The sequence below is a fragment of the Nothobranchius furzeri genome, chromosome 6 (genome assembly GCF_043380555.1).
Source record: "Nothobranchius furzeri strain GRZ-AD chromosome 6, NfurGRZ-RIMD1, whole genome shotgun sequence".
In the NCBI taxonomy this organism is placed as follows: Eukaryota; Metazoa; Chordata; class Actinopteri; order Cyprinodontiformes; family Nothobranchiidae; genus Nothobranchius; species Nothobranchius furzeri.
The window spans coordinates 57778271-57804840 of record NC_091746.1 but is presented as its reverse complement, the minus strand read 5'-3'; the positions used below and the strand labels follow the sequence as shown (position 1 = coordinate 57804840).

The 26570-nt window shown below is 42.7% G+C and overlaps 2 protein-coding genes across 17 annotated transcripts in view; both read left to right on the top strand.

Annotated features, from left to right (window-relative positions):
* add1 (adducin 1 (alpha)) overlaps positions 1–11082 on the top strand; it is a 39603-nt gene extending 28521 nt beyond the window's left edge. For 5 of the 16 annotated variants that reach the window (XM_070552352.1, XM_070552351.1, XM_070552350.1 and 2 more), the window contains 4 exons: positions 1594–1750; positions 2447–2761; positions 3424–3513; positions 10062–11082. In XM_070552352.1, coding sequence (XP_070408453.1) covers positions 1594–1750; positions 2447–2761; positions 3424–3513; positions 10062–10342 — 843 coding nt within the window. In that variant the 3' untranslated portion in view covers positions 10343–11082. Of the gene's footprint in view, positions 1–1593; positions 1751–2446; positions 2762–3423; positions 3514–5330; positions 5366–5823; positions 5840–9637; positions 9692–10061 lie in introns of those variants that run through there. The other 11 variants (XM_070552362.1, XM_070552361.1, XM_070552360.1 and 8 more) reach the window with 7 other exon arrangements.
* Positions 11083–12186: 1104 nt separating this feature from the next.
* Positions 12187–25814, top strand: nop14 (NOP14 nucleolar protein homolog (yeast)). The gene is made up of 19 exons (XM_015942856.3): positions 12187–12328; positions 12571–12753; positions 17041–17175; positions 17310–17451; positions 17549–17694; positions 18020–18157; positions 18235–18357; positions 18432–18563; positions 18644–18938; positions 19011–19141; positions 19215–19300; positions 19378–19513; positions 19656–19757; positions 21995–22148; positions 22251–22410; positions 24962–25109; positions 25198–25316; positions 25392–25547; positions 25627–25814. The coding sequence occupies exons 2-19, from the start codon at positions 12571–12573 to the stop codon at positions 25724–25726; spliced, it is 2586 nt and encodes an 861-aa protein (XP_015798342.3). The 5' UTR covers positions 12187–12328; the 3' UTR covers positions 25727–25814.
* The last annotated feature ends 756 nt before the right edge of the window (positions 25815–26570 follow it).

Here is a 26570-nt window from a genome sequence, read left to right as displayed (position 1 = left end):
ATGGAGTCGGCAACTGATGTTGAAAAGAAGCTGAAACAAGGTCTTTATGACACAAAAACCAAAGTAAGGCAAGTCAGACATTTGGAGGAGTTTCTCCGATTGTGTTAATATTTGTCATTCAGGTCTCTCTTAGAAAAGAGACCTGATCACTGCCTGATTACAGAGGAGAATAGAATATGACACGGCCTGGATTTCAGTAACCCTTTAAGCACCACACAGTAACTCCTTTATATATATTTTTTAAGAATTTTATAGTTTAAGTAGCGAGGAGTTATTTGAAATCACATGCGCCGAGGCGTCACCGGTGATCCTGGTGACGCCTCGGCGTTAAAGGGTTAAAAACTAAATGAAAACAAAGTGCGTCAATCCTGACCAGTGTGATAAAAGACGTGCAGGATCCGATCAATTTGTTTTTCCCTCATTTACAGTCACGGAAAAACAGTTAAAAGCAGGGCTTGTGTTGACCGGATAGTTCCCGCATGTGACCGTTTATTTTGACGGAGAAAGAGTAGAAAGAATTGCCCCGACGCATGCAGACGAACTGACATTTTATTTGTTACGCACATCGCAGATGTAGCCAAATCACCCAAGAAAAGATTCCCATCTGAACATCTGAGCTGGACACTGCTCAGCGCAGCTCGCTGTCAGCGCATACGTAAGGTGCACAGCGAGCTGAAGATGTGGAGAGGGGCTAGGAGTGCGTCGCAGAACCAGAGCGCATGCAGGAAGATTCCTCCCACTGAAGCGAGTGTTTTCCAAACCCGGTCTCTCAGAGAGACTTGTCACTTATAAAATGTTCCCTGACTATGAAACTTTGGCTGAATAGTGCTTGTTCCTGTCTCCAATGTGGCGACGCATCCAGGAGCCTGTCTGAGGAGAAGCCCAGAATCTCACATCCTTCAGCTCAGGAAGCGCATATGATTACGCACAAGCGTTACGCGTCAACCCGGTCTCACAGTAAGACCGGGTTGGACCTGTTCAGGTTTACGCAGACAATCTTTACATTTAGAATTGGCATACAGATGTAAAATTAATGCAGTAAAATATAAAGCGTTTTATTTAAATATCCATTCATTATTTTACAAGCACAGAGAGCCGCATCAGATGGATGGAAGAGCCGCGGGTTGCCGACCCCTGGTATAGCCTATAAAATGACATGTTTTCTCCAGGACCAGAGAGGACGCAAACTCAATACATCTCTTTTATTGTGAGGTAATAATTTCTCCGAGTTTTGCGGTTGCGGGCGGGAGTAGACATGCACACTGCGGGTGCGGGCGGGAGTGTAACACACGTTGCGGTTGTGGGCGGTAATGGTCAGAAATTCAGCGGGAGCGGGCAGGAGCAGGATGAAGAAAACAGTCCCGCGCAGGGCTCTACTACACACTGCGAGGACATAAGTTTCACTTTTGCTTTGGCTAACAGACACCAGGGGGTGCTAAAAGCAAGCCAAATTTGCCTGGTATCCCTTTAAGGAAACGTGTCTGTTGTCTGATCACTTTGACACTGCAGCCGTTTTTCTGAGTTTAACATTGTTCTGTTTAGTTTTGACTAATTGTTAAATGTTTCCTTTGTCCTCCGTGTGTTTCCCTAAAGGGTGAGCTGGTGACCGCGTCCAAGGCCATCATCGAGAAGGAGTACCAGCCCCAGGTCATCGTCAGCAAGACTGGTCCCAACCCCTTCACCAAACTCACCGACCAGGAGCTGGAAGAGTACCGTAGGGAGGTGGAGCAGAAGCAGAGAGAAAGTGAAGGTGAAACTGACAAGCAAAGTAGAAAACATGCAAATTAGTATGTTTAAAAAAAAAAAAAAAGACTTGAAACGTGAGCAGCGCATCACTACTCTTCCAAGATCGAAAAGCTTGGCCGCTGGTGGTAACGCACCCATCCACCAAAATGTTTGGCTAATTTCTGAGTCGTACACTTTGCGAATGTTACGCAACGCGTCTAGTGGAAAGGCCCGTTCAGGGAAGATCAGCATTTGTTCTAGAATAACCATGTGATATGAAACCATCTTTTCTGCAACGACATCCTCAGAAAACGTAATAAAATTTTACATTGGCCCTGGCGCGACTAGCTGTTAGCTCATCAGTCCAATCAGAATAATGTGTTTCTCCAAACTGAGGTTGTTCAAAATGCTGCTTATAACAGAAAGAATCATCTGTTCATGGTGTTTGTTTATTTTTCTCCAAAGCTCCCAAAACACACTTGATAGTCGGTGGTTGCCTAGTGGTCGTTGATTTTATTTTTATCTAATTTGTTTCTTCTCCCTTTAAAAGTGTTTTTAAATCTTCACTTTTCTAGTTTTCTACCAAAAGAAGTTGAACGATTCCAGCTCTTATGTTTTTTAGTTTTCTGAGATTTTTTTTCTTTTTGTGGTTGTTGAAGGGAAGTCCTAAATGTTTGGAATGCATGAACTCTTGTTTTTCTACACAAACATGGATCCACAGTGAAAGAAGGAGAAAGAGGACCGACCTCTACATCCAGCATATCTGGACCAGAGCCGGTTGGTCACATGGACTCTCGTCCGGGGAAAACCCAGTCTCCAGCTCCTACCCCTCTCTCCTCCTCTCAGACATCATCTGGAGTTCCTTGGTCCGCTCATGGTGGTTCACAGTCAGCAGAGGCAGGAGCAGATGATGTTTTTTCACCCACAGATGAGGTCTTTTCCACTCTAGAGTTTCCAAAAGTAGATTTCCACTCGACTGAGATGGTGTCTGACAGCAAGGAGCCTTCAGGAGTGAAAGCAGCAGTTCAGGCTCCAGGTACAGCAGATGGTGTGGAGTCAGCTCTCCTCCTTCCCTGGCCCTCCTGTCTTTATAATCCACTTCACCAGGAGTCTGGGAGTCCCGCTGTTTCCTCCCATCTCTGTCTGATGGTCTAGTCTGCTGGTGGTGTTTCACCGGGTCCAAGCACCTTCCTTGTTTCATCTCTGCTTGATTGTTTTATCCTTTTGTTTCTCGTCTCTGATGTCTAAAGGCATCACAGCTCTGCCTCATCCCATAGGTCTGCAGTTTGACTGGGCCGAGTAGAGGAATGAAGTTTTAAATGAAAACCATCCTTTTAGGTTTATTCTCTCCTTGTGTGATGAAAGCACTTCTTCAGGAACGTGTCCCCTGTGAGGAAAATCAATGATCCTCCTCTTCCTCCTAACTCTGCCTGGTTGTTGGTGTCATTTTCCCTTCTGGGTTAAATTGAATATAATTTTTCAAAATGGTTTGAATAGATTTGGACACTTTTTCCTATAAACTGATTTCCCCCTGATTTGGATCTTTTTCTTTGATTCTCCCATAAAATATGTCATTTTTTAAATGTCTTTGACAACCTGGAGCTACGACCACATATAATCTGATAAAGTGATTTCTCCAAAATCGACTCTTACTTTATGTAGGGTGACCCTTTTCTTATTGTGAGCTTTTTCGTTTAGATCCAGAGCAACAGTTGGAGTCTGAGGAGGAGCCCAAAGGCCCTAAGCCCGCATCCACACCACCGAGCACCCCGGTCAGAGCAGAGGAAGGTACGTTAGCCGGAAACACTCGGCCTGGTTTAGCATGGGTTTGGTTCTGCGGCACTGTTCTGTTTTATTGGACCTACGGGGGAAACGTGGAGCCTCTTGCCTGTCTGCTGTGGACTTTAATAATACTACTACCTACACGTGTTGTGTTGTGTTTCAGTAATAACAGGCCAAGAGGTGTTTCATAATAATTATTATTATTAGAGGAGATATGTAATGCAATAAGGCAAATTATGAGACAAAACAATTTTTACTTCCCTCTTCTCCCTCTTGGTCTTTATTACCGTTGGATTACACCTTTTTCAGCAGCATCATTCATGATACTAGAAGTGACTTTAAAAGAAAAGGTCTGATTTAGTCGGGGCGAGGCCTCGGTCTGATCCCAGGTGTAATCTAATCTCACGAGTGTTGTTGTCTCTGAATCTTCTGTCTGTCACTTTCATTCTCCATCTGTTTGGGTCTACTCAGAATGGTTCCCAACCTTTTAGGTTACTTTTTAATTTACTGGTGTGTTTTATTTATTTGTATACCGTAAATCCTCTAATATTGTCCTGTATTCAATTAACGGCCGGGTATCATATGTTGGCCGTGTCGGAGTCGGCGGAGGTGAATAGTGGCCGGTATTTTATTGTGGCCGGGTGGAATGTGGTAACAAGCAAGTACCACGGGGGAACGGTTGTGTCATCCGTCTCACTTTTGATTTGCCAGTGATAGACCACGATTAGGCAGGTGTGGAGATGAAGAGGCGGCGAAAATTTGATATCAAGTTCAAAGAGAACGTGCGCTGCAGAACTCTGGGGAGCAATAGGGGTTGTATGAACTAGTCGACTTCACTATAGTGACTTTTTATGCCTGTCATCGACTAGTCGCTGTCACGTGATAATGACCGGCAAGATGCAGCCCTCGGAAAAGACAGCAGTCTGCTGTCAGCAGGTGACGAGCTCATGCGCTCGGGGGGTGGGGGGGGTGGGGGGGGGTGGGGGGTGGCGGCAACGCACTGTGCCAGAGCGTCGGTACTGACACGCGATCGTTCATGTCGGCTCATTTCCTTCTGTCTTTTATTTGCGCCTGATGTGTTTCGCTGTGGAGCGGGGCACATCACCTTGTCCTCCGGTGACGCACCAATCACTGATGCGGCCGCCAAGCAGCGAGCGCTCCGCTGTTTTTGCGGTCGGTAGATCTTAGAACTGCAGTTCAAAGGTAACTCATAAGGTGAATATATATGAACCCAGGTAGCAGTTTCTCTTTAGGACTGAGAGGAGATGCAGGAAGATAATAAACAAACAGGACTGAAAAATAGTCAAATAAAAGCAAGTTAGTTTTTGTATCTGGTGGTTGCAACAAACAGACACCATTGAAGGTAATCAGAAGTGAGGAACAGAAAATGAAATAATTATTTTAATGTTTAGAGCAGCAGGAACTCCGAGAGGCTGCAGGCGCATCAGTGAGTTTGCAGCCGCTGTGCAGGGGGAGTGGGGAGAGGGCTGAAGCAGAAACTACCGTTGTTAAAAGAAATGTGTTTAACTTTGAAAATGTGGGCACAATTTTAATTGTCAAAAACTCCAGCGAACCATTAGTTCATTTTGCTCAAATAGAAATTGAGGCCTGCCTCTAATTCTGGTCCTCCTTCCAATAAAGGCCTGGAGCTTGATGAGCTTGAGTCAAACACAGGCCCGGGCCTGTATTAGAGGATTTACGGTATACTTTCTTCTTTCACAATTTGATTTCTTTTTTATTTAACATGGTGCCTGTGGTTTGACCTGCATAGACATTTGTTTCTACTTGTGCTTTTTCTTCTTTGTGGCTGCGTTTACAATCAGGAGATGGAAATACAAAAGAGTACCTGTTGCCATAGTAAGTATGTACTGTTCCACCTCCTCGCCACCCTCATAATTACTGCTCACCCTCCACGCTTGTGTTTGGACGTCTATTTTTTTCCTCTCCTTCGCATGTCTTTAATAGCAGAGCTGGTTTGCTGTCTGAGCTAGCACCCGTTGGCATTTGTTTCTCTGATATTTCTCTCTCCGGGTTGATGGGGGTTATTTCAGAGCTCCTTCCTTGTTTTACATGTATGAATTGGTTTCAGTAGACGATCATCTGGCATGATCTCAGTTGTTACGACTGAATGATAAAGAAGGTGGAGCAAGTTTCTGAAGTAAATCTCACTGCCTGCTCAGTCTTTACTTTAGATAACCTCTTTTCTCTTCACTCTCTGATTAACCAACCCCTCTTTTGCACATAAGCACATGTATATTTCTGTCTCTTTAATTAAAGGATATTGAAAATGTGTTTAAACTGTGGTCTGTCCTGCAGGCGAGTCCTTTACCAGGTACTTTGGGGCTTCGACTTGATGCTTTTTAACCCAAATGGCTGCTGTTGGTTTTAGCTGAAAACGTGGTTGGAGTGTGGCTGTTTGCTTCCTGGTCTTCGTTTTCTTTGTCTGTGTTGTTGAGCTTGTTGTCTCTTCTCTGAGGTGTAAAAGGACGAGGTCCAGTTTCACTCTTTCTCTGTCGCATGAGAAGCCGTGCTAAAAACCAGTTGGTCTGTCCTTGTGTGGCGTTGGTCTGCACAGTGTTGCAGCTTGTAGTGGTGTTGTGGATGATGATGATGATGATGATGCTTGTTCTGACATCTTCTCTCTGCTGGGACTTTAAAGTGTGACGGTCACAGACTAAAAATGTGTGTGATCAGTTTGTGCTGACTTTTGCATACTATTGGAGCTCTCTGCTGTGACAAGACAACTAAATGTAGGACTGCTAAATCACAGAAAACGAACAAGAAAAATGACCTCCTGAGGTAGGAATCACTGTTCAGGTCAGAATCCTGCAACCCTTACCCATTAGGGTGATTTTCACACCCGACCTTGTCCTGATCAAATCCATTCCCAACTAGGGTTGTCACGGTGTGAAAAGTTAACCTCACGGTTATTGTGACCAAAATTACCACGGTTTTCGGTATTATCGCTGTATTTTTTTTAAACGTGCTACATTTTCACACAATTAAATAAACCCTGTATATCAGGAAATATTGTCCTCAGTTTGTGTCTAAATTTTGCCTAAAATGTGTTATTTTGTAATTATGTTGTTTGTTTACATTTTTCCCCTTTAGTCTTTAAAATAGCAATATTTGCCCATAACTTCTTATTTTTTGTCTGTTTGATGTCATCATTTAAAAATATTAGATCAGTTGATACTCGGAACTCAAGTAGACTTCTAATCAGATACTTTTTTTACCCTTACTTGAGTAATAAACCCTATATCAGGAAAATATCATCCTCGGTTTGTGTCCTTCCAGTGAGCTTTGCAGATGTGGGAAAATGTCATCAGGCAGTAATCATTGTTAAATTCATAATTATTCTCGGAGAGAGACCAACTCTTATCTGCCCCTGGGAGCCCCGTAATGCATAGCGTCATTTCAACATGGCGGTGTCCGCGACACGGTTTATATGCAGGTAGCGGCGCTGCGGCTGCTTTATATAGCGACTCGTTGCACTCTCCCTCAACCCAAATCCTCGGATCATGCTTTTTAGATAAAACGCTAACGTTAGCTTGCCTTGCGTTGACTGCAGAGTTGTGGGTGATGGTCACGCAGATGTGTCATGAGATTTGAAGCGTTGCTGCCTTTCACAGACACTTTTTCTGCACGTGCTGCAAACAGGATAGCCGTCTTCTATCAGCTGTCCCTCGGCATTCTTCAAATATCCAAAACATGCCCGTACTTCCCACTTTGTCTTCTTTGAGGGATAAAAAAATGTCCTGAGTGCTGCCGTCTCCTCCTTTGGCCATGATTTCAGCTTAAGCTTCAAGAAAGTTTTGGTTGTAAACAACAAAGTGCACATGTGCCGCCGGCAACTTCAGCAGATGATACGGTGGCTGGTAAGGGTCACCGCGCCTACACCGCAGCCACGGTAATCCACCGAGGTAATATAGTTTTTTTTTTAAACAAGACGTTTATTATTATTATTGTCAACTTTTTACCGGGGTTTACCGCTACACCGGTTACCGTGACAACCCTATTCCCGACCCAGGCCTTGGATCTAAAGAAATAGTCTTTCACACTTTAAGCTATTGCTTTCTAACTGGTTTCAGTGATTCTTGAGTAGGTTGACGCAACGCTCTGAGGCCCTCTTCTGGTCAGAAACTGCACGAAACAACTTAGGTGGTTCGGGTAGGCACTGTTAGAGGCTTTTACCTGCTTTACAGCTTTACTGTGGCAGCATCTCATAAGGCTAACCTACGTTAGCTCGTCGACTGTCAGTAAAAAGCACAAGAAGAAAAACTTAACTTTCTTTTTGGCATTGTGGTGGACCCTGGAATTAAAAGGAAGAGAGCAATGTCTTTGAAGGTGAAGCAAAGAGCTAAGATTCAAGAAGCTTCTATCGTCATTGAACCAGTGTCCCGGTACAGCGAGATTACAGTTTCAGAACAACCCGTCCAAGATTAGACATTAGACATACACAGACTCGGCATAACCGAATCAGCCTGAACTGTGGGCAGGAGCCTTCATAGCACTCCCATATGCAGGAGTGAAACAAGATGGAGAGAAAAACCAACAAGGGAAGGGGAGGGGTATGAGGGACAAAAAACATGTCCCTCTGCCCTGCTTCTGAGCCGGGGGCAGAGGTGGAGAATCAGGAAAATCTTCGATGAGCACATGAACTGAACAGTCACTAACATAAATCTACGGTAGGAGGGGAGGGGACTGGAGGGAGGGGGAGCCTATTTTACAAAACAGTGCGATCAAATGCGATCAAAATCGTGATAAAGTTTTTTAACAATCTGCCCCTAAAGGTGTCTGTCCTACACAGTCCCTGTGCAGTCTCTGGTAATCTGCTTCAGCTCCAACAGAGAGAAGCTCCTGGAGCGCTGCTGCGCTGCCTCTGCTGATTCTGTTTACAAAAGCTAAACTTACGGCCCGTTTTTGCTTTCATTTACAATATAGTTGGATTCTATATTATTATAGTTGAAAATACTTGTACCAAGGTCACCCACGGGTAACCACCTTATTGCAGGATTCTGATCCCGAGTTCATATTTTAAAAAGGCTTTTGACACAAGTCAGTAGGTGGCAGAGTTGAGCTGTTCAGTGGTGATTTAAAACCATCGTTTAAAACCTAATACAGTATAAATAATGGATCCAAAATAAATGTAACATACTGGAATCAGTACTACTACTGTAAAAAAGCCCTTGCCTACTTAGGATAGAAAGAATATGAATAATTTTTGTAACATGTTTTAAAATTTATTTTGGCTCTTTTCTGTCGGCGCTGCTGCTAAAGCACCGAAGAGCTGCTACGGAAGCCTGGGTGTCTAAGCAACAAGTACATGATCTGAGCAAAACGTTCATTTCTGGAACTCTAGTACTCTGACAGTAAATAGTGTGTGTGTGTGTGTGTGTGTGTGTGTGTGTGTGTGTGTGTGTGTGTGTGTGTGTGTGTGTGTGTGTGTGTGTGTGTGTGTGTGTGTGTGTGTGTGTGTGTGTGTGTGTGTGTGTGTGTGTGTGTGTGTGAATATGAGAGGGTATTTGGAGGAAAAAGGTTTAAAACATGTTTTTCAGGGACTATGAATCAGGGAAAGCGTTCCTTGCTGAAGTTATTCATGCATGAAAGCATTAAAATATCACTTACATGGGACAAAAACATTAAGAGTAACTTTTTTTTGTCAGTGATTTTTTTTCAGGCCTAAACTGAAATTAAATTTGATGATTTGCTCAGCTTTTGCTACGTGTTAAAGGAATTGGCCAAACTCGGCTATTGCTGTACTCAAATTAGTGTCCCACCCCTTTAAACAGCTGGGGTTGTGCTTCCAGCGGTTCAAAATGGAAACTTTATTTATTTATTCTTCAAAACTGTAGCAACTTATTGCAAACAGGTGACCTTAAAATAAGACTTGTGTGTCTAAACGTGTGGATTAAAACTAAAAGTGGGCTCATTTAGGATTCTTTTGGCTGATCGTTGTTAACGGATTGTTTCATGAGAGCTGCTCCAAGTTTGAATGAATTTGCTTTTCTGTCCTTCTTGACTCACCTGTGTGGTTTTGGTTTCCAATCTTCAGAGACACCTGAAAGGTTTGACTATTTTTTTGACATTGAGGCCTTTTCTCTGTTTTTCCACTTTATTTTGTACACAGGGTGCAGATGAACAAGGGAAGTGCACTCATTAAGATTTGCCTGTATAAATGAAGGTAAAATATCAAAATCTGTGAACCCATTTGAACTTTGGAAAGAAGGAATCTTGACAAATGTTGGGTTTTTAGCTCTTTGTCAAAGATTAGAGTTAGGAAGGGTGCGTGTGTGTGTGTGTGTGTGTGTCATGTGCATCGTTCGAGTGTTTTATGTAGAATGTACTTTAGTGGAAGTAACAGCCTTGTCCTCTGGGACTCGTGTCGTAAGCTTTCTTACAGACTCCTGAACTGACAAGGTGAAGCATTTAAGTAGACGGTTGTGTGGATTTTGCTGCGCATCCATAAATTGATTTGCAGGATCTTGACCGCCATGTTGGCAGATCCAGCCACCGCCTTCTCCCCTCACTAACTCTCCCTCCCTCCCCATCAGAGTCCCCACCAGAACAAGCCTATAAGGACGAGAGTGATGCAGCCACCCTGAGACAGACCCTTCCAGATCTGAGCCCCGACGACCCCTCCGATGCTCCGGCGCTGCCCGCTGAAGACTCCGCCCCTGCACCTGCCACCACAGGGGCAGCTGAGGGGGAGGAACCCGCCGACGCCGGGGACCAGGAAGGAGACGAGTCTCCCAGCAAATCGCCCTCCAAAAAGAAAAAGAAGTTCCGCACTCCCTCCTTCCTAAAGAAAAACAAAAAAAAGTCTGAATCATAAGATTGAAGAATGTCGGAACATCGTTCCTCCAGGCCTCTGCTCCGTTTCACCTTCTGTCGCTTCAAGCGAGACACGATAAAATTAGGCTTTCTGTTAATTTCATCCGTTTCAGGCTTATTAACCTATTTGACATCTTTATTTGTTTGTGCCATTTTTGTACGCAAAGTAAAAACATTGATGTTTCTGATCATTCTGAGCTTTTAGTTGTGAGTGATGCTGTTGGTCTCGTCCACTCCACTCGGCCTTTTTCTGCATGTTTATTACTGCGGGCCCACAAGCTTGTCTGCTATTGTTTTGAATTATTAACCGTTGTAACCACTAGAATGTAAAGGGATTGTATCTAAATATAAAAGTGTCTTTTAAGAGTATAACAGTCACACCCAGAAGAGGAGCTTGCACCGTCTCGTTTATCTGCTGGTAAATTCTGACAGTTACGTCTACAGATACCCTTTTTTTCCCGAAGCTGTGAAAGAACAAAACATGTTGATGTTCCTGTTAAAGCATTCACTACATTTTACATCTACTCTGTGACTTTTTACATTTTTATTCTAACACCACTGTTATCTATGCGTTAAAATCATAAACTAGATTTATTTCAAGTTACTTTCTGCATCGTTTGTCGGCTTTGAGTCGATCTGTGAAGAAAGTTAATGGTTTTCCACTGTTTTAGCTTTTTATTTGACTAAATCATTTGTCACTTGGTCAGTGGGGAAACAAAAAGTGATATTTTACGTTTTTGATTTAATAGTTTCTGTCTGAAAGCAGACTGAGTCATCATATAGAAGATGAAAATGGTGATGTCCCAAAGCTTCATTATCGATCTCTAGACTACACTGGGTCTTATCAGCATTTTTAAATCAATTTGATTTTGAGGATATAAACATTTTTATTAAGAGTTATTTCTGTTTCATTTCTAGGTTTAGGCCATCCATCTTGTTTTAATCAGCTTTTATAATAAACCAAAATGCAAAAATGTAGAGATCAGGTTCATCTAACTCTATTAAAATGAACTTGCTCACAACAGGTGCTGCATTTGCAAAGCTTTGTGTGCGACCTCAAAAATGACTCCCAACCCCTTTTTAATTGCATTTTAAATTTTGTTTGCTTAAAAATCTCTGAATTCTTGTTTTATCATCTAACCTTTTGTTTTGAATTATTTAATCCAGAAACTTGTTAATTCTTCTTGTTTTGTTATGTTTTCACTTGTTCTACAACCATGAATAAAAAACACTCTTCAACGGCAGTGTTGTGTAGTTATATTATACATAACATATGTTCATATACATTATAGATTTTCAATAGAATCACTTGCTTCTGTTGTGCAGACATGTCACTGTGGCATGTTTTACATAGAATATAGATTAAATCCCTTCAATTGTCAGTGGAAGTATACTGAGACATTTTACTGCATAAAATTTAAAATGGCTCTTGTGGAAATTTTAGGGGGTATTAAATCAATCATTAAACCAATATTTGATTTAATAGTTATTCTCTCTCTCTCTCTCTCACTCACACACACACACACACACACTTATGCAATCAGTAAATAACTCAAAGGTACCAACATACTCTACATAAATAAATGCTCTAACCATTAAAAGTGTCCCTACAAAAACATTTTTGCACAAGTCCACTGATGTTTTGTGGAGCAACGCTTCATGACGAATTCAAGTGTTTTTCAACGAATTATTGTTTAATAGAAATCAAAAATAAGGTAGGTTTTCTTTTACTTTACAGAATCGAGCTTATTGTGTGTTATTACGTGTTTTCAACGCTAGAGACGCTGTTAAGAATTTCACACCGGAAGTTGTTAGCCGAATTGAACTCTGACATCGCGTTCTCGTGCTGAAAAATGGGAATCCCGTGAAGCAACGTGGATAGCAAAAGTCTAAACTATTTCCTTTTCCAGTGGGACTCTGCAGAGTTTTGTTCTCATGTTTTATTCCAAACGGGTTTGATGAATCGTCTAGTCAGCACAGATTGAAGGTAAACGTTTCCGGTTTCTCAAAATGTTTATTTGTTTACAAGCGACTCAGACTGGTCTTGGGAAGATTTGTAGCGCACTTAACCAGCACAGTGCAAATTATTTTTTATTGTTTTCACGTAGCTCGTATTAAATATAGAAGTGCTTCTACCAAAAAAACCTAAGTTTAATACGATGCTAACCAGAGCCTGTTTTACAGCAGCAGCAGTGACGTCACCTCACCAGTCTCTTGTCTCCCCCACAGATGGGGAAGCCACCCAAAAAGAAGAGTCTCGCAGACAAGGTCCGTAAAACCAAGACGGCCTCTGAGATAAAAAACAACCCATTTGAGGTGAAAATTAACCGAAAGAAGTTTGATGTTCTGGGACGAAAAAGTAAACATGACGTGGGTCTGCCTGGGGTGTCTCGGTCCAAAGCCATCAATAAGGTAACAATCAGATCCCTTCATTCTCTGACTTGTTGGAGAAATTGCTGCACATTTAGCTCAACAAAATATCCGCACAGTCGAAAAATTTCTTATTGAAATAATGTTCTTTGATTTTTCTTTTTATGAAAATTTTCCAGATCTTCTGCATTCTCAACCCTAACACCAACTAACTCCATGTCCTCTTTCACCACGTCCACTAAGTTCTTCTCAGCCTCCTTCTACCTATGTGATCATGTCTCTCCTCTGGACATGTCCAGACCATCTCATTCTGTCCTCTCTGACTTTATCTCCAAGACATCTCACATGAGCTGTCCCTCTGATGGACTCACTCCTGATCCTATCCATCCTCACCACTCCCAAAGAGAACCTCAACAACTTGAAACCTCCAGTTCTTCCTCCTGTCTCTAAACCAAACAACATGTCTGGTCTCACTGCTGTCTTTTAAATGTTTCCCTTCAGTCTTGCTGAAACCCTGACACTTTTCTCCTCCCATTCCAACCTGCTTCATCATGACATCTTCACCTCTTTTCCAGACTCCCCATACCTTTGGACCATAGACCCAAGTACTTCTTCTTTACTGTTACTCCCTGTCCACCTGTGTCCCTCATTTACACACATGTATTCACACATGCTGCGACTCATCTTCGTTCCTCTCTTTTCCAGTACACATCTCCATCTCTCTAGCTTTTCTTCTACCTGCAGTCTGCTCTCACTGTAGTTCACCATACCAGCTGCTGTGTTTGAACAGCACACATATCAGATTTCACGCCACTAAGCTGCACTTTTTGGGAACAGCTTAAAAACATTATGCAAGAAGTAACATTAATTCTAAATATTAAGAAACAAAAATGAGGATAAATTTGACTATGGTCAAAAACTACCTTTTATTACGAGAGGACAGATTGTGTCTTCATTCTTAAAGAGATACTTTGCAACTTTTTCATATTAAAAGAAAAATTCTTTAGCCAGTATGTGCTAAAATGACCCTTTACGTAGGTAATGAAAGGCCCTATCGCCCCCATGGCCAGAATATTCCACTTGCAAGTTCAGAGTGGTCGGCTGCTCTGTTGAGCTGAAATACCTGGCACTGCAATCTGCTTCCAGCATGTTTTAGATCATGAACACAGTTGATTTGTTTACTTTAGTGGTGAATCACTCCTGTAGACACTAAGGAAGGCTGTGGAGACTTTTCAGCTGTTAGAATAAGGTGTTAAAAAGAAGAACGCACAGCGAGGAGATACATTTTGCTTTCGGTTCTACAAACAGACACTAGGGGGTGCTAAAAGCGAGCCTAAACTGCCTAGTCTCTTTTAAAGTGACGGTGTGTGTTTTCCCTGGCGATAGGGAGCAGTAGATACCTAAATCATTGGAAGCAAGCATTATTTTTGTGTTCAAGTAAGACCTTACCAGCAGATGGCCATTAGGATCAAAAAGGCCTGGGGAGTGCAAACTTCAGCAAAATAACAAGAACATCATATTCCCTTACATCACTGGCAATGAGTGAAGAGGTAAATGTGTGAAAGAGCGTTTAATAATGCTTAAAGGTTTGTAACCATTTGTTACAAATCAGTAAATACATTTTGTCCTCGCAGTCTTCCGTAGAAGGAAACAGGACATCCAATATGGTGTCGCCCAGAGACTTGGGGTGTTTCTCAATGCCAAGGAACGTTGTCTTGCTGTTTTGGTCCCGCCCCGGTTGCCTAGGAGATACGTCATCAGGAATCGTCAAGACGTGTTCCAATGTCCATGTTCTACTAGGGATGCACCGATCAGGTTTTTTGTTGCAGATCACCGATACCGATATCAAAGAATGCTGATCACCGATACCGATCACGTGGATTGGCCAGAAATTTTCTACAACATTATAATGAGTGCTACAAACTACATAATCTGGGAATAAAGGAAATGTAACCTAATCTAAAATGGTCTGATCGGTCTGCTTTGATCTATTTTGAAAACTCCGATCAAAACCGATAGGGGCGCTATCGGCCGATTGGGATCAAATCCCGATCCATCGGTGCATCCCTATGTTCTACCGAGGCGTTTGTTCTCCGTTTGGTAGCCATTTAGCTAGCTGAGCAAGGATACACGGGAGGTGTCTTGTAGTGAAGCCTTGGTCAAAAATTACCCAGAATACACCGCAATATTTTCAAAAGGATGGCAAATCTGAAGCTGGCAGCTACTTCGCCAGCAAATTTCAAGTTTAAATGTAAGCCAACTAATTTAACTCATTCACTGCCATTGACGACTGAAGTTACATTTGCATTTTTTTACTGTGTGGGCATCAAAACGAGCCCCCACTCCATGAGAACAAACATCTCAGCTCTAAAGCCGATCTTCATCCGCGTACGTCACACGTCACGTGATCAGGAAGCAGAAAATCCATGTGTTAGGAGATCGTTTTGGGCCGCTGCTGTAAAAAAGTGAGGCGCGAACTGGAAAAGAGGTGAGTCTCCGCTTTGTTTTGGTTGTTTTGGCGTCAACATCATCTTAGCACGCAACGTTCTGTGACTCTTAAAAAAAAACAGTAAAAATGGTGAGAAACTGTGGCAGCGAAGGGCTTTACCGACCAGGAAACGACTGGCAGTTAATGAATTAAAATGTTTTTTCTTTTAGATCCAAAGAAGTTATCTATGGTTTGTTAGTTGCTTAGTAGTTGCAGCTTCGGTGGCTAGCGGGTAGTAACTTGTTTGTATTTAATTTAACAAATATATACACAATTTCATTATACATCGTTAAAATTGTACGTATATAATATAACGTTATCTCCTGTTTCATGTGACGTTATGTGACCGCCGTGGAAGCCACGGAAGACGCGGTCACGTGATGCAAGTCTGTTCCATTTAACCGTTTTCTTTGACCAAGGAAGGACAGTGTCCTTGTGAGCAAGGCGCCTGGCCTAGCAAGACATCGCCTCGCAAGGCCAGGCGCCTTGACATTGAGAAACACCCTTAGACTAGCTCCCATGTATTTTAGATCTGATTTTATGATTTTATGTTATGAATTCACCAATATTTTAAAAAACTGGGTATCTTTTTATTCTTATAATTCATTTACAACATTTAATGGATATTTCCAGAGATTAATGGTAAAAACTACACATTGTCACTTTAAAGAAAGTATTAAAATGGTCTAAAAGAACAAACACATTGCAGTAGTCTTCAGTTTGCTGCTCAGTTCAAAATAAAATTTGATGTTTTGCTAATAATCTTTTTTTATTTATTTTTTATTTTGTTGCATTCATCATTTCAGAGTATTTAAACAGGGTTAGGGTTCCTGACTTTGCCGGACAGTTAATGAATCACACATTGGTTTATTAATTATTTAAACAAGTCAAACATGAGGTGGAACGAAAAAAGAGTAGTAAAAATAAATAAGTAGTAGTGAGCTTAAGTTCTTGCTTCATTGCTTTTATGTGTTTTTCCATACTTATTAATGTGAAACAAACTGAAATGCTTCCAGCATGCATGCAAATGCTTTTTTCAGCAGGTAAAATGCTGGAGAACATGTTTTCTTATACAAACATGACCTGGCCAACAGTAATATAACAGGAAGTTGTTTGGGGATGGATTTCAACGAGCTCCTGTTCTCTTTAAAATATGTGAATTAAGTTTTATTTCTTCTTGTTTTGTTCTTTTTTTATTTTTTCAAAAATAGGATTTTTTTTTCTTCAAATTCTTGTTTTTGTTTGAGATAAAAATAATTTAAACCTTCAGAATAAAAGTGTTTTAGGATGAGCTAACATCAGGAGCAGAGCTTCAGGCCTCCAGGAGATAATTTTATAAATTATAATTATTCATATCTGTTCATCTTTAACTTCCTGACACAGTCAAAGACTTAGAAAAGCTTTTTTCACTTTTAAAACCAGAACCTTTGACTTAACTGATGTAACACTTTATCTTATAAATGAACATTATATAAACGCCTCATTTGTCTAACGGAGGCCTTAAGCGTTGACCTGAATAAAACGAGAAGCTGCCAGATTCTGTAGTGTATTCTGTAAATGAGTGGGATTTCAGCACTAAATCTGGCAGCTACAGGTCTGAACACACCAGATCACATTACCACTTTCTTAGCTGTAAAACGACGAGCTCACAGCACCACCCTGAGCGGCGTTCAGCAAAAATAAAAATAAATCAGCAACCAATCTGGAAAAGTCGAGTTTTCTTTAGTTTTCTCTTTTGGACGCGTGTCTGAGGAGTTTGAGCGGGGCTTCATCAGGTCGTTGGGAGCTGAGTTTCCATCAATCATAAGCAGCTTTTTAAGGTTTTATGTTCTTGTTTGTAGAGGAAAGAGACTCTTCTGAAGGAATACAAACAAAAAAACAAGGCCAACAAATTTGTCGATCGGCGATTTGGAGAATATGACACCAAGATGGCTCCAGAAGACAAGATCCTGCAGAGGTTTGCCATTGAAAGACAGGTGAGTTCCACCTGAGAGGGGTGTGTATTTACAGCCGGCTTTAGCTTATTTTGTGGAGATTTTTGCTTTTTTTGTCTGAACAAGTAAAACTGAATCTTATGAGGCACTGAACTCAAACCTTGTTGGGTTTGTAGCGTGTTCATGAAAAGAAAGACGTGTACAACCTGAACGAGGAGGAGGAGCTGACTCATTACGGCCAGTCTTTGGCTGAAATAGAGAAGTTTAACGACAACGTGAACAGTGATGATGAATCAGAGGAGAAGGGGCTTTTATCCGGTGAGTGTGAGCTGGAAAAATCACCAACGATCTCCTGTCATGGACGTCTAAAATTAAACATGTTGGGTTTTTTGTCTTTTTTTTTTTCCACTTCTAGCTGAGCTGACCGCCTCACATTTTGGAGGAGGTGGAGGTCTCCTCAGGAAGAAGACGTCAGAGGAGCAGGAAGAGCAGGGAAACCAGAGGGCCAAGTCCAGGCAGGAGCTCATCGAGGAGCTCATCCAGAAGTCCAAGCTGGAGAAGGTGAGCTGGCAACGGGGTAATTATTCAGGGTGTCGCCCAGCGCTTTATAAGCCTGGCGGCCCACCAGGCTTTGCCCCGCCCCCCTCCCCGATCCTACCGTGTCCGCTGACAAGAACGACGCAACAAAACTAGAGCCCTCCATCAGCTGATACTGGCGAGAAACAGCAGAGGAGCGTGTGCAACCCCCCCCCCCCCCCCCCCCCCACTTCCCCATCTGATGGCCGAATCCACCAGACTTAACTCATTTTCTGGGGGAAACCCTGTTATTGAAGTGCTCTCCTAGAGATTTTATCCCCACGGGACTAGCGCTGTGCTCTCCTCTCAGAGGGAGCGGCAGGTACAGAGGGAGGAGGCGCAGGAGCTGACAGAGAAGCTGGATCAGGAGTGGAAGAGCATCCAGGCTCTGATGGTGAAGAAAACACCCAAATCTGAGCAGACCGACAAACCGGAGGAGAAACCCAAGGTAGGGACGTGGTGTTCCTCTCTGCTCCGTGGCTGTCGGATGTTTCCTTTATCTCTGTTTCTTTTGGTGCGTCCCAGCTAGAGGAGTACGACATGATGGTCCGAGAGCTCGGCTTCGAGATGAAGGCTCAGCCCTCAGAGAGGATGAAGTCGCCGGAGGAGCTGGCCAAGGAGGAGGAGGAGAAGCTGCAGAAGCTGGAGGTGAGAGTGCAGAGAAGGTGTCATAGTTACTAGATTAATTGTGTTTTTTATTTGATATACATTTATTTGATCAGGCTGACCGTCTGAGGAGAATGATTGGAGAGGACGGCGGGGACGGAGTGCAGCGACCGGCCCACTTGTCTGCTGATGATCTGAATGACGGCTTCATCCTGGATAAACACGACAAGAAGACCCTCTCCTATCAGGTGGGAGACGGTCTCCTGGGTCATGTTAGGTGTTGATCCGAGTCTTTTACCTCTAAATGTGTTTTAATGTTGGGTTAAAGGACGGAAAATGGAACATTGGGAAGGAAACAGAAGCAAACCAGAAAGAAGAGTTAGAAGAGGAGCAGGGCGAGGAGGAAGAGGAGTCGGATGGAGGTGAGGAGGAAGATGAGTCGGATGGAGGTGAGGAGGAAGAGGAAGAGTGCAGCAGTGAGGAGGAAGATGGCCACTCAGACCTGGACTCTGAGCAGGAAAGTGAGGAGGAGACGAGCAGCAAACCCAAACAAAGTCTGAGCAGAGAGGAGCTGAAGGCCCAACAGGAGGCGGCTAAAGCAGAACTACCGTACACGTTCCCCGGTGAGGTCGGGTTTCTCTTTAGCTGCTGCCGTGTGTGCCTTTCACTGCCTCTAATTATTATTTTCCTTTTAGCTCCTGAGAGCTACGAAGACCTGAGACGTCTGCTTCGTGGTCACACCCCGGAAAACCAGCGCCTCATTGTGGCAAGGACTCAGAAGTGCAACCATCCAAGTTTAGCTGCGGGCAACAAGCTCAAGCTGCAGGTAAGCATGGAGCAGTGGGTTTTTCTTACATTAGCTCTAAATGCTGACGGTCTTCTCTTTGTGTTCACGTTAGAAACTGTTTGGTTTCCTGCTGGAGTACATCGGAGAACTGGCAACCCGGAGTCCGCCTGAACTCACCACCGTGGACAAACTCATTCCGTCAGTTCAAAACATAAATCTCTGTTTTTGTAGTTCACTCTTTCACCATGTAATGACCAGCGTTCCTGTTCCTGAAGGGAGCTGTACACGTTGTGCCAGATGTTTCCACTAGCTGCCTGCCAGGCCATGCAGAGCATCCTGGGAGATGCCGCCCACAGCATGGAGGAGGTGCTTGAGGTCAAAGGTCATGCCTCTTTCCCCACTCTCGACATGGTACGCACCTTTTTGGCAGAGTAATGGTGGGAAAAAGCATAATGTGGATAATTCTGTTGAAAAACGAGAAGAATCTGAAAGCAGAATGGCTTCTGTGACGGGTTTGTTTGGGTGAACGGTTGTTTTGTTTTTGTGTTTGAAGCTGATCTACCTGAAGGTGACGGCGCTGCTGTTTCCCACCTCCGATTTCAGACACCCAGTTACCACTCCAGCTCTGCTCCTCATCTGCCAGGCCCTCACCAAGGTAACCACATTGCAAAACTGGTTTCTAACAAAGTAAAAAAAGACTAGTTTTTTAGACATTTTGTCCAATTCTTAAGAAAATAAATTTTTCTCTTAAGAAAATGGAATTACATAAGATAAGGCAAACATTCTTAAATATGATCCTAGCAAAATATACTTGGCTAGAATTCTTAAAACTAGAAATCAAAATTCAGATTCTTTTGCTAGTTTATAAGGTGTGGTTGTCTGAAAAAACATTTTTTAAATGTTTTTTTTTTATTATCAGTCACTGAGCTTTTCATGCAGGCTGAACATGAAAATAGTCTCCTACACCTATCTGCTGCATTAGCTTCTGATAGAAAACACAGTGAATTTCTAGGACTTGAAAATCCTCACAAATCTACGTCACGCTGTGAATTGGCACTGATGGACTCACCCATCTTGACTCACAATGAGGAAGGCTGTTGTTGGTTTAATGTCCAGTAATCAGCAGTGGATGTTTCTGCTCGTTTAAGATAACCGTTAGCATTAGCAACTTCAAGGCAGAAGTCATCCAGGCTTGTGTTATTTGTGGAGATAAAACAGGGGTAGAGTTGTGTTGCTGTTATCCAATCTGGGGCGAGATGTCCAAATATCAGGAAATAAGACTCCAAATTCTGTCCTGGTGAGGGATGAGGTCCTGCCCAAGCGGAGGAGTTGATGTATCTCAGGGTCTTGTTCATGAGTGAGGGAAAGCTGGAGCGTGAGATCGATAGGCAGATTGGTGCTGCATTGTACCGGTCTATCGTGGTGAAGAGAGAGCTGAGCTGGAATGGCTCGAGTTACTGGTCCATCTACGTTCCTACCCTCACCAATGGTCACAAGCTTTGGGTAATGGCCGAAGTGTGAGATTGAGGATGCAAGCAGCTGAAATGAGTTTTCTCCACAGGGTGGCTGGGCTCTCCTTAGAAGAAGAAGAAGAAGAAAAGATCTTTTCTATAGCGCCTCTCAAGATAAAAATCACAAGGCGCTTCACAAAAACACAAAATGTAAAATATAAAAAAGAACTTGGAAAATGATTAAAAATATATTCAAAATGAGCAAAAAAAATAGACAATTGTGATTCAAAAATGTAAAGAAAGAGAGAGTGAATATGAAAGAGGGAAATCAGTGGATCCTGAGGAAGGTGGAATAGGTAGGGAGAGCAGAACAAGGAGAGGGTGATGAAGGTCACACCAAAACTAGCTTCAGGGTATCCGCGGGTCCTTAAAAAGTCTTAAAAAGTCTTAAATTTGCTTTTCCAAATTTAAGGCCTTAAAAATCCTTAAAAATGACAAATAATCCTTAAATACAGTTTCCAAAGGTCTTAAATTTTAAAAGACCCAATAAACAAGATTATTTTATTCCTATAAAATTTTCGAGAATATCTAGTTAGTCTTCAGCATTTTTTGTGTGTGATGTTGGCGTAAGCGGAACCGTGCACGTTCAGTTGGTTGTGAAAGGGGGCTATTTTTAGATGAGAACATTAGCTGGTTAAGCTAGTGGGAGCTTGCGCCATGGGGAAGGGCAACTTTAATGGTAACTGGATGGTTAATCCCACGTTCGCGACGTGGTTAGCACCGGTTCCAGGCAATAGCTGGAAATTATAGCTTAAATTAAATTTAAAAAATAGCTTAAATTTGGTCAAAGTGGCCTTAAAAAAGGTCTTAAAAAGTCTTAAATTTGGCTCCCTTAAACCTGCAGATACCCTGTAGCTTGAGCAAGTGAGTTTTCAGCTGCTTTTTGAAGGAGACCACTGAGTCCACTGATCTCAGGCTCAGGGGGAGAGAGGTCCAGAGTCTGGGGACCACAGCAGCAAATGATCTGTCACCTTTGGTCTTAAGCCTGGTGCTGCACAACCAGTAGGCTTTGGTCACTGGACCTCAGAGACCTGCTGGGGGTAGAGATAGGATGAGAAGCTCAGTCATCCGGCCATTGAGGTGGCTTGGGCATCTAGTTAGGATGCCTCCCTGGTGAGGATTTTAGGCACCCAACCGGGGAGGCCTAAAGGAAGATCCGGGGCACGCTGGAGGGACTATGTCTCTCAGCTGGCCTGGATGGTGGGTGGTTATTTGTCTAGAGACAAATTTTTCTTTTTAGACTAAAGATGAAACAAAATGTCTAAAAATGAGGCATTTAAAAAAATGTTATTTGAAAAGTGTTTTTGCAGTGCATCCCACCTTTATTAGTGTTTATCTTTATAAGACTGTTTTCAACTCTTGTGTGTGTATGTGTGTATAGTGCCCTGTGAGATCGTTACAGGACCTGACATCGGGTCTGGTTCTATGCTGTCTGGCTGTCGAGTATGTCTCGCTGTCGAAGCGCTTCCTGCCTGAGCTCATCAACTTCCTGTCTGGAACGCTCCATCTAGCCGTGCAGGACAAGACATCTCTCGGTGCTTCCTTCACTCAGGCTTCCCTACACATGTTCATAAGTTAATCACCAATGTTTTGCTCTGATCTAGAACAGAATTGACTTGTGTTGATGTGCATTACAGGTTACACGCTGGTGCCACCCTTCAGGCTGGCGGGGAAGTACAGCAATCTGCTGGTTTTGTCGTCCTCGGAGTGCTGCGAAAGCTGGAGCAAGGAAAGCCTCCCGCTGTCCGTTCGCCTGGAGCTGGATGCCAGGAGTGACCTGGACAAAGACCACTACAGGTAGGTGTGGGGTGGAAGACTTCATTAGGCTATCAGTCTCTCTTTTACTATGTTGTCATGGCAACAAAGTAAAATCAGCAGGACTGTCTGGGATTAGTTTGGGCCAACAAGTTTTGGCTGAGACTCACATGGTAACAAATGAAATGAACTTAAAAAAGGAACAAAGAAGGAGTTTGTCTTGCCGATTTTTGGAGAGACATTCAGAACCATCGTAGTGTGCCAGCGTGAAGTTGATTAGTCTGATTTCAATCTGCCTTTAGCTCAGTTGTATAAAAACTAACTACTGCAGTCTGGATGGAAATATAACAATCAATAAAAACTGTCGAATAAATGCAACATTATATCCCTTTTGGGTATTTTTATAGCCTGAAATGAACCACACAGTAGAGAAGTCGGTAGGTTTTATACACTGCGAGAGGCAGCAGAGAGAGACTGGCTCAGAACCTGTTTTAGGCCCTGTTCCTATCAACTCTCTGGCACCTCCTCTCTCCAGCTGGTTTTACTGAAACACAGGGAAACAAGGACAAAGAACAATCTATCACTGTCCACACTTAACCAATAACACTGTTGCTTCTATCTAAGGCGGGACCTTCTAAAAAGGAGGTCTCAAGTTACAGGGGTGGCTGCTAGCAGGTACAAACTGCTGACTCATTCAGCCTGCTAGCTTTCCTGGGGTCAGGCACAGCATTCCCCAATCCCCATGCTTATCAGGCCACATACCACAGCAAGAGAGAAGAGGAGAGAACTATGTGGATTAACATATGATTACTTAAAAAGGAACATTTAAAAGAGTAATACATTAAATACTCTAACGATCCCCATGGTTTTTTTTTTGTTTGTTTTTTCAATTATTTCTTTATTTCCTTTCAAATTTAAAATGTGGAGTTTTAATTAAAATAACATTTGCTCCTCTTTTTAAATGTAACATTCCCATTATACATGACTGCAATTGCATGGCGCCGAGAAGAGGAAATTGTAATTTCATGGGGTTATTAAATAAACTATGTAGGGAAAACACCATTGTGATGAAGTACCCGAGATTCGAGGAAGCTCTAAAATGGGTACAAATATGATGTTAGCTCTGTTAGCAATTGCTAAAACGGTTCATTTTAAATAATTTAAAACTCTTAAAAACTTTATCATGATTCGTGGACACTAGCCTGTACACCGTTTGTCACTAAAAAGACTAGCAGTGAAACAGGAAGTGTCAGTCATTCATCTACTTCCTGTTTGTGAGCAGCATGAAATCTGTGCTCTTTTGTGTATTTAGTATTTGTTTTCTGTCTTCATTTTCTTCTTTAGAGTTCCATCAAGCTCAGATTTTTTCTTGCCTTCTCATCATATTAGTGGAAACATTTGTGATTATATCACTCACTACAAGCTTTAACAGCTGAGCGTTTAAAAATAGCATGTGAAGAGTCAACGAGTGTCCCAGCGTGGTGGTTGGAGAGGGCGGTTGACGCGTTACTTAGAGAGTTTCAGCAAAATAATTCAGATTAAAATGGGTATGGATAAGAAAAATACACTTTCTGTTTATTTTGTCTTCAGCCAGCTGCTTTAGGCTGCTGCAAGTTGGCCCCATATAATCAGCCTCAGTCAGTGTTTACCTGTGTACACACACATACATGCACGCACGCACACACACACACGCACGCATGCACACACATGCACACACACACACAACGTGTTTGTTTCAGAGCGTCCTCTCATGAGGAGCCTGAGTTGTCAGCATGCTTTCACACAGCAGCTGGTGTGTGGGCACAAAGCTAAGCTCGCTAACAGCTTCAGCAGAGCACTGTCGTGCACACTTTGTGAGAGCGTATACTTCTCAACTAAAATCATTACAGCAAACATCCAATTAAACCACCTGAAAGTCCCCCAGAAGTGTTTAAAAACACTTTGGTGTAAAGCTTCTGGAGTCGTCTGACTGACGAGAGCTAGCTAATCAAGTGCGAGTCATTTATCATTTAAAAAGTTTTGGTGTTAAGTGATGAAACTTGAGCCGACTACGTGGATTTAATCAGTGTTTCTATTTAACTTCATTTCACACCCATATTTAGCTTACTAGCATATTTCTGTAAAAACAAATGCTTACTTTACTGATAACTAATCAACCGGCTGTCTAACAGATACTTGTCAAATCCTGTGTGTGTGTGTGTGTGTGTGTGTGTGTGTGTGTGTGTGTGCGTGTGCGTGCGTGCGCGCACTCAATTGTGGGGACAATTTTTGTTGACCTGTAATTTAGGGACATTTGAAATTGAGAGGACGACTGTTTTTCTCCTCATTGTAAAAGAAAAAAACCCTGATAGCTGTTCTTAGAGAGATGGTGTGAAAGAACCTTAGTTGAGGTTATGTCATTGAATGGAATTCAATGACCGGTCCCCACAAGACACATGGAACTGGCGATCAGCTGTTGGTTCTGAACTCCGTCGCTCTGCACAGCTGTGGAGGTCATTTGTTTTTAGTGCATGCGGTGAGAACAGCACGGACCTGTTTACAGAACAAAGTGTGATTAACAACTGACAGCTTTTTGTTTTTATTCTGATTCCAGGTTGAACTGCTTGTCCACCTGTCTGGACCTGGTGAAGAGATGCTGCCTGCTCTACAAGGACCTCCCCTCCTTTATACATGTCTTTCAGCCAATCAGAGCTCTTCTTTCTAAGCATCTTTTAACACAAACTTTACCAAAACCTTTACAGGTTTGTGTTTTAGAAAATGGATCACATTTAGCTGTTTGTCCTGTGTGCTGTTTTTTTCCTCCAGCTGATCAGAGTCTTTTGTTTCTAGAAGTTCCACAGTGAGATCTTGGACTGCTTGAAGGAAGCCCCTCTGACCCACAGCAGGCTGGTTTTTGAGAAGAAGAAGCCCATTCCCCTGAAACTGCTCACACCAAAGATTGTTGAAGTGTAAGGCTCATTCCCAGATCAGCAGGTGGTGGGCGTGGCTGCATCCGTGCGATTAACCCTTTTTTCTTTTACCAGCTTGGACTATGGGAAGAAGCGCGGCAGCACCAGAGAGGAGCGGGAGAGGGAGCGACTGAAGCACAAGTACAAGAAGGAGTTTAAGGGTGCTCTGAGAGAGATTAGGAAGGACTCGCGCTTCCTGGCCAGAGAAAAGCTCAGCGAGGTCATGAACAGGTGTGGAGAAAACCCAACCTCTGTGTGGATGTGGACTTAAGGTTCTGCTGCTTAATCGTGACCCCATTGTGTGTTTCAGGGATGCAGAGAGGAAGAGGAAGGTGAAGGTGCTCCTTGGCAGTTTGGCCTCTCAGGAGGGAGAATGGAAAGCCCTGAAAAGGAAGAAGAGGAAGTCCTAGTCTCCTCCGAGGCTCATCGTCCTTCACTCTTCTCATGGACTCACAAAGCAAATCCCAATTGGAATAAAGCGTTAGTCGTGTTTTTAAATCCGTGTCACTTCTTTCTTGTGTTGTGGCTTCATGCTGGCTGATGGCGCACCGCTGTGTTGGATATTCTACATGAGTGTGACGTGGAAACAGATGTGTTGGCCAGCATGTTACTCAGGATGATGATGTGCTCAAGTACAAGGGGCGGTGTAAACACTTTGGTTACTCGTGTTTCATCCACAGCTTTCAGGCATCACTCTGGGCATTTTTGTCCATGTGGTCAAACTGCTTGTTACTTAAGGGAAGTCTGCATGGCACGATGCTTGGTAACGAGGACTTTTGTGACATTTTTTTTTTCATTAATGAATTAATAGAACATTTACATAATACAACCACTTCGATTTATTCAAACTAAATATAATTTTAGATCTGTAAACCAACTTCAGCCTCCTTTAACGTACCAAATATTCAAGCAGTTTTAGGATTTTAACCCTTAAAATGACAATTTCCCTAAAGCTAATATTCACACCATGACAAAAACCAGAATCGTTTTTCCTCAAATCAAACTGGTTTCTAGTTGTTTTTTCTTCTTCAAATCATTCCATTCAGTTTATTTAGATAGCAACAAGAGCAACAAACATTCCAGTTGAACCTACTCACCAGTGCATTGAGTTAGTTTATTATGCCAATTAAAGGTCAGTGTCTTCACAGCAATCCTTGTACTAAGCAAGCATGCAGCGACAGTGGAGAGGAAACCTCCACTAGAACCTGGCTCCATTCAAGCAGCCATCCGCTACTGCAGACGGGGGTTTGAACT

Coding starts and splice junctions, on each gene's coding strand:
- nop14 (XM_015942856.3), top strand. CDS start 12,571: ATGGGGAAGCCACCCAAAAAGAAGAGTCTCGCAGACAAGGTCCGTAAA. Junction 12,754..17,040: donor GGTCCAAAGCCATCAATAAG/GTAACAATCAGA, acceptor TCTTGTTTGTAG/AGGAAAGAGACTCTTCTGAA. Junction 19,758..21,994: donor TCTGCCAGGCCCTCACCAAG/GTAACCACATTG, acceptor ATGTGTGTATAG/TGCCCTGTGAGATCGTTACA.